Source organism: Heterocephalus glaber, unplaced genomic scaffold, assembly GCF_053883595.1.
Source record: "Heterocephalus glaber isolate CG9 unplaced genomic scaffold, H.glaber_assembly_v1.0 deba00000347, whole genome shotgun sequence".
NCBI classification, from domain to species: Eukaryota; Metazoa; Chordata; class Mammalia; order Rodentia; family Bathyergidae; genus Heterocephalus; species Heterocephalus glaber.
Genome location: NW_028258143.1, coordinates 37,410,770 through 37,428,637, shown reverse-complemented (window position 1 = coordinate 37,428,637; position 17,868 = coordinate 37,410,770). Strand labels below are relative to the sequence as shown.

The following is a 17,868-nucleotide window of genomic DNA, read 5'->3' as shown; positions in this document are numbered from 1 at the left end:
ATGGCATGCTGAATGTTTATGTTTATATGATTGTATCCAAAATGTGCATAGAGGTGAAGGTGGCTATTGTTTATACTATGTATACCATTCTGAGTGCCTTTCCTTTCTTTATTTAAAAATAATTGTATTGGTGCCTTTAAGGTATACAATATAGTGACATTCATCATTGGAAATTGGCACTTTTACATAATCCATCTTGGTTCTTATTTTTTCTGCTTTGCCTGTCCTCCCTTCAATCTCTTCATCCCTCCCTATCTACAGTTTGCTTCCATTTTTTCTTTTTCTCATATTAATTGCATTCCCTTCTTATTTTCCCCCACCCCTCCCATTTCCTCTTCCCCTTTTCTTTTCCCCTTTGTACCTTTTCTTCCAATTTCACATAATCTATTATACATTTTAGTCTGTATTTACACTTTCAATTTTTCACACTAGAGAAACCATTTGGCATTTACACATGTGTGCCATATTTATTTCACTTAAGAAGATGGCCTCAATGTGCAACCAAATGGTATAAATGTCTCTAGCTATAAATGTCTCTAGTTTCTCATTCTTTATGGCTGAGTAATACTCCATTTTACTAAAAAAACACATTTTCTTTATCCAATCACCAGTTGATGGGCAATTGGGTTGTTTCCAAGTTTTAGCTATCATGAATTGTACTGCTATGAACATGGGTGCGCATGTGTCACTGTGGTATGATTGTTTTGATTCTTTGGAGAAGATACCCAGCAGGGGAATAGCTGGGTAAAGTGGGACTTCCAGTCCTAGTTCTTTGAGGTATCTCCATACTGATTTCCATAGTGGTTGCACCAGTCTACATTCCCACCAGCAGTGGAGTAGGGTTCCTCTTTCTCCACAGCCCGGCCAGAATTTGTTATTGGTTGATTTCTCGATAGCAGCCATTCTTTCTGGAGTGAGGTGGAATCCCAGCGTTGTTTTCATTTGCATCTCTCAAACGACCAGTGATGTTGAACAGTTTTTCATGTTTCTTTGCTATTTCTACTTCTTTGTCTGAGAAATGTCTGTTCACTTCAGATGTCCATTTTTGGATTGGGTCTTAAAATTTGGGAGGTCTGATTTTTTTAAAGTTCTTTATATAGTCTAGACAGTAGAACTTTGTCTGAGGGACTGCTGGTGAAAATTTTTTCCCACATTGTGGGTTGTCTCTTCCCACTTTGGTGGTTTATCTTGCTGTGCAAAAGCCTTTTAATAAGAAGAGAACACACCTGTTGATTGTTTGTGCTAGTTCATCAGCAACTGAGGTTTTGTTCATGAATCTTTTCCTACACGAATGTCTTCAAGAGTTCTTCCTAACCTCTCTTCCAGCTGGTTCAGCGTTTCTGTTTTAATATTTAGATCTTTAATCCATTTTGATTTTAGTTTGGTGCATGGTGAAAGATATAGGTCTAGTTTTAATCTTTGGCAAATTGAATCCCAATTTTTCCAGCACTATTTATTAAAGAGGCTATCTTTCCTCCAGTGAGGGATTTGGGCTCCTTTGTCGAAGATGAGGTGGCTGAATGTGTCTGGAGTTGTTTCTGCATCTTATAAACTGTTCCACTGGTCCTCAGGTTTGTTTATTTGCCAGTACTATGTTGTTTTTATCACAGTAGCTTTGTAGTATAGTTTCAAATTGGGGATTGTGATACTCCCTACCTTGTCTTCTTTGCCTAGTATTGCTTTTGCTCTTCTAGGTCTCTTCTGTTCCAAATGAATTTTTGGATTGTTTTCTCCAGGTCTGTGAAGTATGCTACTGGGATTTCAATTGGGATTGCATTGAATCTATATAGCAGGTTTTGGAAGTATGGCCATATTCACTATGTTGATTCTTCCTACCCAGGAGCAAGGGATGTCTTTCCATTTTCTGATATTGTCTTCAATCTTTCTTTTCAAAGTGCTATAGTTTTCAGAGTAGAGGTCTTTGATTTCTTTTGTTAGGTTGATTCGAGGTGTTTCAATTTTTTTGATACTATTGTTAATGGAATTGATTGCCCCATTTCTCTCTCAGTGAGTCTGTTTTTTTTGTGTACAGAAAAGCTATTGATTTTTGCGTGTTGACTTTGTATCCAGCTGCTTTACTGAATTTGGTTACTAAGTCTAGAAGACTTTTGGTGGAGTTCTTGGGGTCTTCTATTTAGAGTATCATGTCATCTGCAAATAAAGACAATTTGGCTTCTTTGTTTCCTATCTTTATTCCTTTTATTTCTTTCTCTTTTCTAATTGCTGTGGCTAATGTTTCCAAAACTATATTGAACAAGAGTGGTAATAGTGGACTTCCTTGTCTTGTTTCTGCTTTTAGTGTGAAGGATTTCAGTTTTTGATCATTTGGTTTGATGTTGGCTGTTGGTTTTTCATAGATGACTTTTATCAGGTTGAGGTAGAGTCCATCTATTCCAATTTTTTGTAGGGTTTTTATCATAAATGCATGTTGGATTCTGTCAAATGCTATTTCTGCATCTGTTCGGATGATCATGTGGTTTTTGTCCTTGGCTTGATTAATTTGTGTATGTTGAACCATCCCCACATCCTTGGGATGAATCCTACTAGGTCATGGTGTATAATCTTCTTGATGATCTTCTGCATTCTATTCGCCAATATCTTATTAAAGATTTTTCCATCTAGGTTCATTAGTGAGATTGGCCTATAGTTCTCTTTTTTGATTAGGTCTTTCTGTGCTTTGGGGATCAAGGTAATGCTTGCTTCCAGGAATGAATTTGGGAGCTTTGCTTCCCTTTCAATTTCATTGAAGAGTTTAAACAGTAGTGGCAGCAGTTCCTCTCTAAATGTCTTGTAGAATTCAGCAGTGAAGCCATCAGGACCCAGGCTTTTCTTAATTGGTAAGTTTTAAATTACATTTTCAATTTCACTGATTGATATTGTGTTGTTTAGAATTTTTAGGTCATCTTCGTTCAACTTTGGTAATTTACACTTATCTAGGAATCTGTCCATTTCTTCTGTGTTTTCCATCTTATTGGTGTATAGGTTCTCAAAGTAGGCATTGATGATTCTCTGGATTTCTGCTGTGTCTGTTGTAATTTCACCCTTTTCATTCCTAATTGCATGGTTTTGGGCCTTTTCTTTCCTTTTCTGATAAGGTTGCCTAAGGGTTTGTCAATTTTGTTTATTCTTTTGAAGAACCAAATATTGGATTCATTGATGTTTTGTATCATTCTCTTAGTCTCTATTGCATTGATTTCTGGCCTGATCTTCATAATTTCCTCCCTTCTATGGTATTTGGGTTTCTGCTGCTCTTCTTTTTCTAGAAGCTTGAGGTTCAGCATCAGGTTCTGCAATTGAGCTGTTTTTTTTTTTCCTTATGTGAGTATTCACTGCTATGACTTTCCCTGGTAAGACTGCTTTCATTGTGTCCCATAGATTCCAATATGTTGTATTGGCATTGTCATTTAATTGTAGGAACTGTCTGATTTCTTCTTTAATTTCCTCTGAGACCCATTGATATTCAGAAGTGTGTTGTGCAGTTTCCATGTATTTATGAAATTCTTGCAGTTTCTTTTGCTATTGATCTCCAATTTCATTGCACTATGGACTGACAATATACAAGGGATATATTCAATTCCTTTGCACTTAGTTAAACATGTTTTTTGAGGGAGGATGTGGTCTATTTTGGACCCATGTGCAGGTGAAAGGAATATGTATTCTGATTTTGTGGGGTGGAAGACTCTGTAAACACCTGTTAAGTTCATTTGTTCAGGAGTTTGATTGAGTTCTAGTATTTTGTTGTTTATTTTTCGTCTAGTTGATGTATCTGTTTGTGACAGTAGGGTATTGACTGTCCCCCCCCACTATTGTATTAGTGCTTATACTATTTTTCATGTCCATTAGTATTCCTTTTACATAGTTGGGCGCACTAGTGTTGGGTGTATATATATTTATGATTGCTATCTTTTCCTGTTGGATTGTTACCTTTATAAGGATATAGTGTCCTTCTTTGACTCTCTTAATCAGTGTTGGTTTGAAATCCACTTGGTCTGCAAAGTGGATAGCTATTCCTGCTTTTTTTTGGGTTCCTGTCACAAGGACTATTGTTTACCACCCTTTAACTTTCAGTTTATGAGTTTCTTTTTGAATTAAATGTGTTTCTTGTATGCAGCATATTGTTGGATCTTGCTTCTTGACCCATTCTTCCAGACTATTTCTGTTGATTGGTGAATTGAGACCATTAACATTGATGGTTATAACTGATACGTATTGACTTATCCTTGTCATGACTTTTTCTTTTTGTTGGATTCTTTATGTTTAATTCCTTGTCATGCCTGATGTATTCATTCTGCTGGGCTTCCTGGGGTTGTGATCCTCATTGTCTGTTCCAAGGATGTTTTCTAAAATTTTTTGGAGTGCTGGTTTGATATTCGTGAAGTTCCTAAGGTGCTCTTTGTCATGAAAGTATCTTATTTCTCCATAAATTTTGAAAGACAATTTTGCAGGGTACCTAAATCTTTGTTGGAGGGTGTTTTCCTTCAGGGCTTGAAATACATTGCTCCGTGCTCTTCTTGCCTTGTGGGTTTGTGTTGAGAAATGTGCTGTGATTCTGATGGGCTTTCCTTCGTGTGTGATTTGTTTCTTTTCTCTAACAGCTTGTAGAATTTTGTTCTTCTGTTGGGTTTCTGGAATCTTCCCTATTATATGCCTATGTGTAGTTTTTTTTGATCAAGGCTATTTGGAGTCCTATATGCCTCACTTATCTCTCTTTCAAGTTCTTTCCCCCTATTTGGGAAGTTTTCTGCCGTTACCTCTGTGAACATTTTTTTTATGTCATCTATACTGTCTCCTGTTTCTTCCTTGACTCCAATCACTCTGATGTTATTCTTCTTTGCCTCATCTAGCAGCTGCTAGATTAATTTCTTGTGGTCCCTTACTATTTTAATGAAATTTTTCTTTTCCTCATCACTAATTGCAATTCTATCTTCTATATCTGAAATTCTATCCTCATATTGGCTCATTCTGCTGTGTAAACTTTCAATGGAGTTTTTAATCTCCTGGAAATCTGTTTTATGGATTCCATTTGTTTCCTATGTGGGGATTCCCTCATGTTCCTCAGCTCCTCTCTTTTTTTTATCTGGGTCTACTCTAGATTTATTAATCATGTCTTGTACTATGGGCACAATCTCTGCTGTTATCTGAGTAATTATTTCTGATTTCTTTTTTTCCAGGTCCCCTTTCTTTGCCAGTTCAGGGAGTCCAGGTGATTGAGTATCAGATTGTTCCATCTTGTTGCCCTTTGGGGTTCCCTTAGGTGACCTGGAAGTCTGGTTTTGGGACTTATTTATGTGTCTTCTCATTTCAACAGATGCACCCTGCTGTTTCTTTGTTGAGGTGACTTTTTGCTCACCCAGTGGTCTTGATTTCTCAGCTAGCCATTGAGCAGCCTTTACTCTGCTGCTCACCAGTACACCAATTCCTGGGTTCTGAGTGGTGGCCTTCTAGATCTCTGAGCTGACCTGTTGTCAGGGTGGGCTTCTGGCTGGAGCCTGAGCACACTTGCGATGGTATCTACGTGTGCCTTTTGTTGGGGCCACTGTGCAGCTATTGTCTGGGAGGGCCTTTGGTTGGGGGTTGTGCACCCCAGTTTCTGTTGTCTGCACAGGCTTTGGCTAGGGTCTCCTTCCACTTATCAATGGTATTGCTTGTGTGCCTGTACAGCTCTTCTCCAGGATGGTGCATGGCTGTGGTCAGTGGTATGGCGAGCCTCTGGCTGAAGCCCGTGTGCCCGTGCAGCCCCTTTCTGGGCAGGCCTTTGGCTTGGGTGGGTGTGCCTGAACTTTTGAGGTCAGAGCGGAGTCCCATCTGGGATCCTCCAGCAGCCCTGCTGGTCTGGGCCACACAGCTGCTCCCCAGGATCTGCAAGCACTCACCGATGGAATGGCGGGCCTCAGGCGGGAGCCTGAGTGCCCATGCAGCTCCTCTCTCGCCTTTCCTTTCTTGACTGAAAATCTCATTACATTCTTCTAAAACTATTGCAAAAGTAAATCATAAACAAAATTGAAGTTTCGAGTTCCTAGTTTCACTTGAATTATTCTTATATATATAAGTTGGTTCTTTAGAGATTATTTTATTGAGCTAAAAACAGTAACACCGAACTATTATAATAAATAAAGTCATTTTATTGGCATCTTCAAAAGCTATCAAGTATATGAATACCTGGATTTCATGCCATTCTATGAGTGTCATTTTCTCTGTAATTCAGTGTGATGATAAATTGTTGCTCATCTTTTAGAAGCTGTTTTAAAAACTGATTAGAAATGAAGTAGTCTTTGAAAGCTTTGGAGTTCTGCCACATTACATGAACTCTTTTGCCACAGTGCCTCACTATCCAAGCTCTTTTAATCTTTTAAACAGAATGCCAGAAATTTCCCATTGCCAACTCTGCTTCTTTGCTATCATCAGAAAATGGAAATTACTGCCTTTATGTAACAATTTTCCAGGAGCTGTGCCAAGGAAGGTGATAAAGAAGAAAATCTTTGGTGACTTACAAACAGTTTACAGATGTATCTTAAGGACCTTGAGATAACTGTACACTATTATTATTTTTCAGCCTGCTTTGACCAGATCAAGTTCTTTGGGTGACTTTTCCTGGTCTCAGAGGTAAAGAGATTCACTTATTCTTTTGCTTTTTCAACAAGATACACGGAAACATAGCTTTCCAGACTGTTGATAATATTGACACATACATACGACAATTTATGAGGTGTGATTGAAAAACAAGGTAAATATTTAAAATTTAAAAGTGTATAACAGTAAAAGATAGATTACCATTAATCTTTATCAAAATACCCCATTTTCAACACACTTATCCCACTGTTCTTGCCACTTTCTGGAACAGTTCTGGAAGTCCTCTTTTTTGAGTGTCTTAGTTGTGCTGGCGTGGCTGCCTCAGTGTGCTGAATCTATTCAAAACTTTTACCTTTCAATCATAGTTTTACTTTGAGAAGAGTTGGAATTAGCATGGTGCCAGATCTGGTGAATAAGGTGGATGAGGATACAATGTAATACTTCTTTTTATTTTTAAAATTTTTTAATTTTTTTGGTACCAGGGAGTGAACTTGGGTCCTTGTGCTTGCACAGCAGGTGGCAAAACCACTGAGCTAAATCCCCAGCTCCAGTGTAATATTTTTTAAGCCTACTTTGCCATTGGATATCACTTGGCAGCAGCATTTACTGTATTTTTAAAAATCACGTATCATAAAGACTCTCATGAAAAAGGACTTCTGCAACTGCTTCAGAAAGTGGCAAGAATGATAGGATAAGTGTATTGGGAGCAAAGGAGAGTATCTTGAGGGAGATTTATGGCAATATGTCATTTACTGTAATAAATTTAAAAAATTTAAACTTTCACTGTATATTCTTATTACTCTTTATACATAAAAGCCAGTTATTTTTAGTTGTGATCATTATTTTTAATGATAGATATGTGCCAAATGTGATACTTTGTTCTTCATGCAGTTTAAAAAATTTTTTCCTTTCATTACAGAAAGCTTGTAACTGTGGAAAAGCAGGACAATGGAACATTTGGATTTGAAATTCAGGTTGGCAGTTTTCAAATCTCCCAGACTTCCAAGGAAAATAGTTGAAACACTTAACAAAGAATGATGATATTAGGATTAGTGAATGATGGAGAATGTGAACTTCATTCAGAGTATGTGTTTTGGGATAGTTTTCCACTGGGTTGAATACTGTCAAGGAAAGAAAATAGTGACACTGACAAAATATTACCACCGAGATAGTCTCAGCTCCTTGTGATGACTTGCCTCAGTCTTCCTTAAGTACAGACTGATTAGAAATCCTTGATTTCAACCAGGTCTTAATTAAGAGAGTGAAATAGTTTTTACAGATGTGCATTTTACACATTTGCATTTTGGATGTGCTTTGTATAATTATATTATGCTATATATCAGATTCTAAATTTTTAGTATTTTAGAAATATTTAAAACTGTGTATATGGAATGAATATATTTATGTATTACTTTTGATACAGAAGAGTTATTATTGATATGAGAAATTTGTACTTTTATTTGTAATGACAGTATTTAATAATTATAATTTGAAACCTTTGAAACTTTGACTCTACTTGAAGATTGCTTAATGATGGATGAAATTTTTAACAGCCCTTAAGGGCTTCAGTGTAAATACCTAAAAAATTCATTTTCTATTAAATGTTTGCTGTTTCATGACCATATTTGCAAAGATTGTGAATTAGGTCAAATGTAATCTAATCTAATTAGTAATCTTTTTAGTATTACTTTTTCCTATAACATTTATGTATTCCTTTTAGATGTGTTTTGCATAATCATATTCTTATACTACACTTCAGATTTTAGATCTTAGTTTTTGTGCTGCTTGCAGAAAACTTTGGTGTGATATCAGCCCCACAATTGGAAACTCAGTGTGTATTTTAAGATCAGGAACAGGAAGCTGCTAAGTAAAACATATTTTACGAGTAAAGAAAATAATGATATTCACCAGAAGAAGCTTATAGAAGTAAAGAAGATAACTTATACTTTTAAAAACTCTACTACTTTTAAATTTGATGAAATTTATAATTTCCCCCCAAATTGGTAAAATCTATCAGATTGTAGAAGTTCAGTACTATTCCCTGTTCACATAAGACACTATGTTGTTACAGAGGCATTATGTATTTTGTGACTGCTCCTTTTAAAATGAGCATAATTCTCAGAGATGTGCAGCAGTTGCTATTGAAAACAGGGTAAATACAACAGGCCACAGAGCATTGAACATTTGAAGATTAACATGAACTAGTAGCTTCATAGCAAGCACATGTCATCTCAGTGAAACAGGAAGTCAACAAATAGGGTGAATGTTTTGGGGGATTTTTTTACAGACCAGATAGGACTTCATGTACTCAGATTGTGCATCACGTGTGACTCCATTTTTATGTCCATGTCTACCAGGTGAGTGACATGTTGGAAGAGACCAGATCTACCCTCCTCTCTGGTTTTCCATTGCTGCTAGTTTTATACTGCTTATTAGAAGCCATACTAAATATTTCTTTCTGTAACTTTGGGGCTTCTGTCTTTCTCTCCCTATCTCTAATCTCAAACTTATAACTCTTGTGAACCTGTGCAGGTGCCTGGTGTATAAATCAGTGTCCTTCCTTTGCACTATCCTCTCTTTGATGACAGGTCATGGAGGGTAGACCCTCAACCCTAATGAGAACTGTTAGAGCAGTGGTTTCCAGAGAGGGTCAATTATATTTTTGGTTTATGGATTCCATGAACTCGGTCAGCCTTCATCTCTAGAATGTTCTGGGCTTCAGTGAGACTTCTGGCAAGCTGTCAAAAGGCTTCTGTATACATCACAATGTATTACACGATCTCTGCCTACCTTGTAGATTGAGGAGAAATCCTTTAGGTTGATAGACCCAAGTTTCTAAAAGTTACTTCCAAGTGACTGACTCAGAGTTGATAGAATGAAAAGGAATGGCCATCAGACACTAATTTCTGCACCAGAAAACAGTAATGTGACTTAATTGTAGGAATCAGATGTTTTAAAAACTCAACTCAGAACTCTGGTCTTCATTTTCAATAAAACTAGGTCTCATTACAAATGTATTAGAAAGAAAAATATGTCTGGAGTCATTGGGACCCTTCATCTAGTGGACATTTATTAGCGTTTTGATACAATTTGAAAAACAAAAACCTGCAACCACCAAAGTACTTGTGCTAAATTGAGGCAGGAGGTGAAGCATAACTTTTTTAATGTAGTTGGTGACTGATGAACCAGTGAGAATTTGGGGGCAGGCACAATGGAGAGCTCAGAAATGAAAGTGATTGAGTCAATTATGGTACTTTGGAATAAATGTAGAACAGATTAGCGCTGCTTGCAGAACTGATTTAAAATAATCATTGTTGGCATATCTCCCTTGCTGGGTGTGTATCATTTCATCATCTCCTATAATGAGTTAGTTTGCGAGAACCACATACAGCTTTTTTCCTTGCTTTTGGCCAGCATTGTTTTATCCTTTTGGAAAATAAGAAATTTAATTTTTTTTTACTATGTAAAAACAATAAGACCAGGTGGTCTCTTAGGCTTGAAAATAGAAAATCTTGAGCCACTCTCATCCCACTTTCTCATGCCAGATGATATTTTATGAATGGAGTTGGCTGCAGACTGGTCAAATTGCAAAACTTGCATCTTTGATGGAATTTATAGTTGGGAAAGACTTTCCAAATGATCCTTTGAACTCACCTACTAAACCACTTGATGATAATTGACAGGATTTTCTGTTGTGACAAATATATTTTGAGTGTTTTTGAATAGTATCTCTGTATTCCCTTAAATGTTACAGACGTACAGGCTCCAGAGCCAGAACTTCTGCTCCTGGGAAGTGTGCACTCTGATCTGCAAAACACAGGAGGACAGTCCTGCTCACTGTGCGGGCCTGCAAGCTGGTAACCTAACTGCTCATGTTAAGGACCGTTTACATAGCAAGGAAGGAAACCTGGGTGGCAATGAAGGTTGGGACATGATTGTTACCTTGGATTTTCTTGAAATTTCTGGAGTTTGGAGCTTGCTTGTTTCATTTGTGAGTCAGGAGGGATTATTTAATCAACCAATATAAATACTTATTGTAAACCAACATAACACTCATTTTCAACCAATGTAACACTTACTTTTCTTGGCGTTTCCCAGGTGATGTCCTTGCAAATATCAACGGAGTGAGCACAGAAGGCTTTTCCCACAAACAAGTGGTTGACCTGATCAGATCGTCAGGAAACTTGCTAAGGTAACTAACTACCCATTTAGTCTTGTGGGGATGCAGAAGTGCTGCCGCCTCTGCCTTCAGAGTGGATGAAAGGGCTTGTTTTTTTTCAGGGATAACAAGAAGGGCAGTCATACTCAAGCTTTGAGGTTAGGCACAGACATTTCTATCACTTCCTTTTGTTTCTCAAGGATTCCTCAGACTTGAACATACTGTCAGTATTTAAAGTCAGTGGGATCAATAGCCCCAAGACCTTTGTGGGAGGGGCAGCATTTATAAAAGTATTTTTAATATCAAATTCGGTCAAACTGCCACACATTCTTTTTGGACTGGGAGAAACAGTTTCCAGGGTTAATATAATTTTGCAGCTAAAACAAGTAAAAGGTCACAGAACTGAGGTTTTTTGCCTTTGATGCCACAAGCCACTCATTTTTCTTTTCTATTGTTCCATTTAAGAAAAAAAAGTTATTTGTTATAGTTTGCTCACCCCTCCCTACTCTGAAACACACATACTCATATGCATCAATATTCCAAACTTAATAAGATACTGGTCTCACCTGGAGATTTGAGGGACTTTTCCCCAAGGGCTTTTTTCAATTTTTATTTCTTATTAATACATATTTGTGACACATAATAACTACATTTCTTGTACATGTACATAACATGTCTTAATTTTTTTTTCACCTCTTCTTTCCCTCCTCCCCCTTCCCTCCAATTCTCGGTCCCATTCTCTTTTGCAAAAGATTGAGTCTCAGTGAAACAGATTGACAGGGAAACCTGTTATCCAGAGTCAAGACTGCCACAACAATACAGCAGACAGCTTTTGGCCTGCTACCAGAACATTCCTACAACCCAATAAAAGATTAATAAGTAGTGAAAAATGGAATTCAATCATTCATTAAAATACTATTTATTAACCAAATACTGTTTCTAGTTCTGTGGTAGGTTCAGGAAAGGTAAAGGTAAAGACTCTTAGCGTTTCAATAACTGGAAAGAGATGGCTAAGGAAAGCCTGAAAAGTAGGAAGTTTTAATATTTCAGCTTTTGGAGGCTGGGGATTTAGCTCAGTGGTTCCAGTGCCTGCCTTGCAAGCCCAAGGTCCCGAGTTCGATCCCTGGTACCAAAAAAAATATATTTCAGCTCTTGATAATTACTGGGATGAAAGTATACTAGGGGAATGGGAAAGAGCATTGAGTAAGAGGGTTGCTGGTTTACTTCAGATGCTTAAAGTGTTCTCTGAGAAAGTGAAATTGGAACTGAGATTAGATGGAGGGAAAGGATGATCATCAGAACTCCTGTAAGGGCATTAAAGGTTAAGAGAGAGATCTCAGAGCTCTCCAAATGGGCTTAGCACATTCAAGATTTAGAGAGGAATGCGCTGTAATTGGTAGCTGGTGGGTTAGGGAGAATATAAGAATGAGGATAGAGAGTTGGCCTGCGAGAAGATCATGGATTCATCAGTTATGCCAAGGAGTTTGGGTGTTACTCTGATTAAGGTGCATCTTACATTATTTCATTCATTCCTCACAGATACTTTGTGGGGTTAGTTTCATTTCTATTTATAGATAAAGTGCCTGAGGCTTAAAGAAGGCTTAGTTAAGGTCACTCCAACAGTGAATGAGCGGGCTAGATTTGATCACTTGTTCTCCATGTCAGAATCTGTTCTTCTCAGTTATGGTTGCTCATGGTAAGCTTCCAAGAGCCCCAAGTTCTTCAGTGATATTTTATTTTACTTTTTAACTGTATTTTCTTTTATCGGTACACTTTAGGTATACAATATTATGACATTCATCATTGGAAATTTGGACCTTTACATAGTCTCTCTTGGTTCTTATTTTTTCCCCCTTCCCCTGACTTCCCTTCAACCCCTCCATCCCTCCCTATTTACAGAGACTTTGTTTCCTTTTTTCATTTTCTCATATTAATTCCATTCCCTTCTTTCCTTTCTCCTACCCCTTCCCCTTTGCCCCTTTTCTTCCTATTTCACATTATCTATTATACCTATTAGTCCTTATTTACATTTTCAGTTTCTCACATTAGAGAAACTATTAGGTATTTACACATGTGTGTCCTATTTATTTCACTTAAGAGTATCGCCACAATGTGCATCCAGGTAGCTATAAATGTCTCTAATTTCTCATTTTTTATGGCTGAGTAGTACTCCATTTTATAAAAAAACCACATTTTCTTTGTCCAGTTTCCAGTTGATGGGCATTTGGGCTGTTTCCAAGTTTTAGCTATTACAAACAGTGCTGCTACGAACATGGGTGCACATATATCACTGTGGTATGATTCTTTAAATTCTTTTGGGAAGATACCCAGCCTGGGAATAGCTGGGTCAAATGAGACTTCCAGTCCTAGTTCTTTGAGGTATCTCCGTACTGATTTCCACAGTGCTTGCACCAGTCTACACTTCCACCAGCAGTGGAGCAGGGTTCCTCTTTCCCCACAGCCCAGCCAGCATTTGTTATTGGTTGATTTCATGATAACAACCATTATTTCAGCCATTCCACCAGTGAGGTGGAATCTCAGCATTGTTTTCATTTGCATCTCTCGAATGACCAGTGATGTTGAACATTTTTTCATATGTTTATTTGCCACTTCTACTTCTTTGTCTGAGAAATGTCTGTTAATTTCAGGTCCCCATTTTTGGATTGGGTCTTTAAATTTGGGAGGTCTGATTTTTTAAAGTTCTTTATAGATTCGGATAGTAGATCTTTGTCTGAGGGACCGAAGGTGAAAATATTTTCCCACATTGTGGATAGTCTCTTTCCACTGTTGGTGACTTCTTTTGTTGTGCAAAGCTTTTAGTAAGAAGAGATCCTGCTTGTTGATTGTTTGTGGTAGTTCATGGGCAAGTGAGGTTTTGTTCATAAATTTTTTCCTATACCAGTGTCTTGAAGAGTTCTACCTAACCTCTGTTCCAGGTGATTCAGTGCTTCTATTTTAATATTTAGATCCTTAATCCATTTCAATTTTAGTTTAGTGCATGGTGAGAGATATAGGTCTAATTTTAGTCTTTGGTGAATTGAAACCCAATTTCTCCAGCACCATTTATTAAAGAGGCTATCTTTCCTCCAGTGAGGGTATTTGGCTCCTTTATCAAAGATGAGGTGGCTGAGTGTGTCTGATGTTGTTTCTGAATCTTCTAATCTGTTCCACTGGTCCCCAGGTCTGTTTCTTTGCCAGTACCATGGTGTTTTTATCACAATAGCTTTGTAGTATAGTTGCAGGTTGAGGATTGTGATACCCCCTGCCATATCTCTCTTACCTAGAATTTCTTTTGCTATTCTGGGTCTCTTCTTGTTCCAAATGAATTTTTGGATTGTTTTCTCAAAGTCCATAGAGTATGCTGCTGTGATTTCAATTAGGGTTGCATTGAATCTATATATCAGTTATGGAAGTATGACCATTTTCACTACGTTGATTCCTCCTACCCAGGAAGAAGGGATTTCTTTCCATTTTCTTATATCCTCTTCAATCTCTCTTTTCAGAGTGCTATAGTTTTCAGGGAAGAGGTCTTTGACTTCTTTTGTTAGGTTGATTCCTAGGTATTTCAGTTTTTTGGATGCTATTGTGAAAGGAATTGTTAGCTCTATTTCTGTCTCAGAGAGTCTGTTGTTCATGTAGAGGAAAGCTACTGATTTTTGTGTGTTGACCTTGTATCCAGATACTTTACTGAATTTTTCTATTAAGCCTAGAAGTCTTTTGGTGGAATTCATGGGGTCTTCTAAGAGTATCTCTGTCATCTGCAAATAATGACAATTTGACTTCTTCATTTCCTATTTTTATAACTTCTATTTCTTTCTCTCTTCTAATTGCCATGTCTAATGTTTCCAAAACTATATTGAACAGCAGTGATGATAGTGAACAACCCTGTCTTGTTCCTGCTTTTAGTGTGAAGGATTTCAGTTTTGACCATTTGTTATGATATTGGCTGTTGGTTTTTCATATATGGCTTTTATCAGATTGAAGTAGAGATTGTCTATTCCAATTTTATGTAGGGTTTTTATCATAAATGTGTGTTAGATTTTGTTGAATGTTTTTTCTGCATCTATTGTGATGATCATCTGGTTTTGTCCTTAGCTCTATTAATATAGTGTATTACACTGACTGATTTGCATATGTTGAACCATCCCTGCATCCCTGGGATGAATCTCACTTGGTTAGGTTGTATTATCTTCTTAATGATCTTCTGCATTCTATTTGCCAGTATCTTATTAAGGATTTTTGCATCTATGTTCATTAGTGAGATTGGCCTATAGTTCTCTTTTTTTGGTTGGGTCTTTCTCTGCTTTAGAGTTCAAGGTGATGCTTGCTTCCAGGAATGAATTTGGGAGTATTGCTTCCCTTTCAATTCCATTGAAGGGTTTAAACAGTAGTGGCAGCAGTTCCTCTCTAAATGTCTTGTAGAATTCAGCAGTGAAGCCATCAGGACCTGGGCTTTTCTTGGTAAGTTTTTAATTACATTTTCAATTTCATTGATTGATATTGGATTGTTTAGAATTTTTAGGTCATCTTTGTTCAACTTTGGTAATTCATACGTATCTAGGAATCTATACATTTCTTCTGTGTTTTCCACCTTACTGGCATATAATTTCTCAGTAGGTGTTGATAATCCTCTGGATTTTTGCTGGGTCCATCATAATTTCACCCTTTTCTTCCTAATTGCATGGTTTTGGGCCTTTTCTTTTCTTTTTCTGATAAGGTTGGCTAAGGGTTTGTCAATTTTGTTATTCTTTTGAAGAACCATCTCTTGGCTTCACTGATTTTTTTGTATTGTTCTCTTAGTGTTCATTGCTTTGATTTCTGCTCTGCTCTTCATAATTTCCTCCTTTCTGTGGGCTTTGGGTTTGTCCTGCTCTTCTTTTTCTAGAAGCTTGAGGTTTAGCATCAGGTTGTTTAATTTGGCTCACTCTTTTTTCCTAATATGAGTATTCACTGCTATGAATTTTCCTGGTAAGACTGGTTTCATTGTGTCCCATAGATTATGATATGTTGTATTGTCATTGTTGTTTAATTGAAGGAACTGTCTGATTTCTTCTTTAAATTCCTCTGTGATCCTTTGGTTATTCAGAAGTGTGTTGTTCAATTTCCATGTGCTTTTGAAATTCTTATGGTTTCTTTTGCTATTGATCTCCAATTTCATTGCACTATGATCAGACAATATACAGCGGAAAACTTCAATTCCTTTGCACTTACCTAAATATGTTCTATGAGTGAGTATGTGGTCTATTTTGGAGAATGACTGGTGTGCAGATGAAAAGAATGTGTATTCTGATTTTGGGGGGTGGAACCCTCTGTAAACATCCGTTAAGTTCATTTGTTCAAGAGTTTAATTGTTGTTTCTAGTATTTTGTTGTTTATTTTTTGTCTAGTTGATATGTCTATCTGTGACAATGGGCTATTTAGGTCCCCTACTACTATTGTATTAGTGCTTATATTATTTTTCATGTCTGTTAGTATTTGTTTTATATAGTTGGGCACACTAGTATTTGGTGCATAGATATTTATGATTGTCATCTCTTCCTCTTGGATTGTTCCCTGTACAAGGATTTAGTGTCTTTCTTTGTGTCTTTAATCAGTGTGGGTTTGAAATCCGCTTGGTCTGGAAAGATGATAGCTACTCCTGTTTTTTTTTGGGTTATTGTGGCATGGAGAATTATTTTCCACCCTTTAACTTTCAGTCTATGAGCTTCTTTTTTAATTAAGTGTGTTTCTTGTATGCAGCATATTGTTGGGTCTTGCTTTTTAACCCTCTCTGCCATTCTATTTCTTTTGATTGTTGAATTGAGACCATTAACATTGATGGTTATACCTGATATGTATTGGCCTATCCTTGTCATGTATTTTTCTTTTTTTTGGATTCTCCCCCTTTACATTTAATTTCTTGTCATGCCTGATGGATTCATTCTTCAGGGGTTCCTGGGGTTGTGATCCTCATTGTCCTTTCCTAGGATATTGTTTAAAAATTATTGGAGTGCTGGTTTGGTATTCATGAAGTTCCTAAGATCCTCTTTGTATTGAAAGTATCTTATGTCTCCACCAATTTTGAAAGGTAGTTTTGCAGGGTACATCAATCTGGGTTGGAGGCTGTTTTCCTTTAGGGGTTCAAATACATCACTCCAACCTCTCCTTGCCTTGAAGGTTTGCATTGTGAAGTCTGCTGTGATTTTGATAGGCTTTCCATTGTATGTGGTTTGTTTCTTTTGTATAAGTGCTTGTAGAACATTTTTTTCTGTTGGGTTTCTGGAATCTTAACAATTATATGCCTATGTGTAGATTTTTTTTTTTTTATCAAGGCTAGTTAGAATCCTATGTGCCTCACTTATCTGTAGGTCAAGTTCTTTTCCCCTGCTTGGGAAGTTTTCTGCCATCACTTCAGTGAACAGGTTTTTTTTATGTCATCTGCACTCCCTCCTATTTCTTCATTGACTCCAGTCCATCTTATGGTATTCTTCTTTGCATCATCTATCAGCTGCTGGATTGATTTCTCATGGTCCCTTACAATTTTAAAGAAATTTTTCTTTTCCTGTTCGCTAATTACAATCTTATCTTCTGTATCTCAAATTCTGTCTTCACATTGGGTCATTCTGCGGCATAGACTTTCGATGGAGTTTTTAATCTCCTGGAAATCTGTTTGCATCTGTTTTATGGATTCCATTTGTTTTGTATGTTGGGATTCCATCATGTTCCTCAGCTCCTCTATTTTTTTTTTAATCTGTGTCCTCTCTAGATTTATTAATCATGTCTTGCACTATGTTCACAATCTCTGCTGTTATGTGAGAAACCATTTCTGATTTCATTTTTTCCAGATCCTCTTTCATTGCTAGATCAGGGAGTCCAGGTGGTTGAGTATCATAGTGTTCCATCTCATTTTCCTTTGGGGTCACTGTAGGTGATTTGGAAGCCTGGTTCTGAGACTTGTTTATGTGTCTTCTCATTTCAAGAAGGGGGTGTGTGTGCTGCTTGTGCCCACGTGGCTCACCTCTTCTGTGCTGGGAGTGGTGGTAGGTTGGCTTGGAAGCCTCCTACTCTGCACTGGTTGCTGTGGCACATTGGCCCGGAAGCCTCCTCTGTGCTGGGAACTGTCTTCAGTTTTATTTTCAAGTGTATTTTGGGTGTATATG

At 37.3% G+C, this 17,868-nt stretch overlaps 1 protein-coding gene across 1 annotated transcript in view; it reads left to right on the top strand.

Annotated features, from left to right (window-relative positions):
- The window catches only part of Cytip (cytohesin 1 interacting protein), a 48,085-nt gene that overhangs the window by 10,808 nt on the left and 19,409 nt on the right, over window positions 1-17,868 (top strand). Inside the window, exons 2-5 of the mRNA XM_004835923.3 lie at window positions 6,554-6,603; window positions 7,490-7,544; window positions 10,325-10,427; window positions 10,669-10,762. Of these exons, the coding sequence (XP_004835980.1) occupies window positions 6,554-6,603; window positions 7,490-7,544; window positions 10,325-10,427; window positions 10,669-10,762 (302 nt within the window). The remainder of the gene's footprint in view (window positions 1-6,553; window positions 6,604-7,489; window positions 7,545-10,324; window positions 10,428-10,668; window positions 10,763-17,868) is intronic.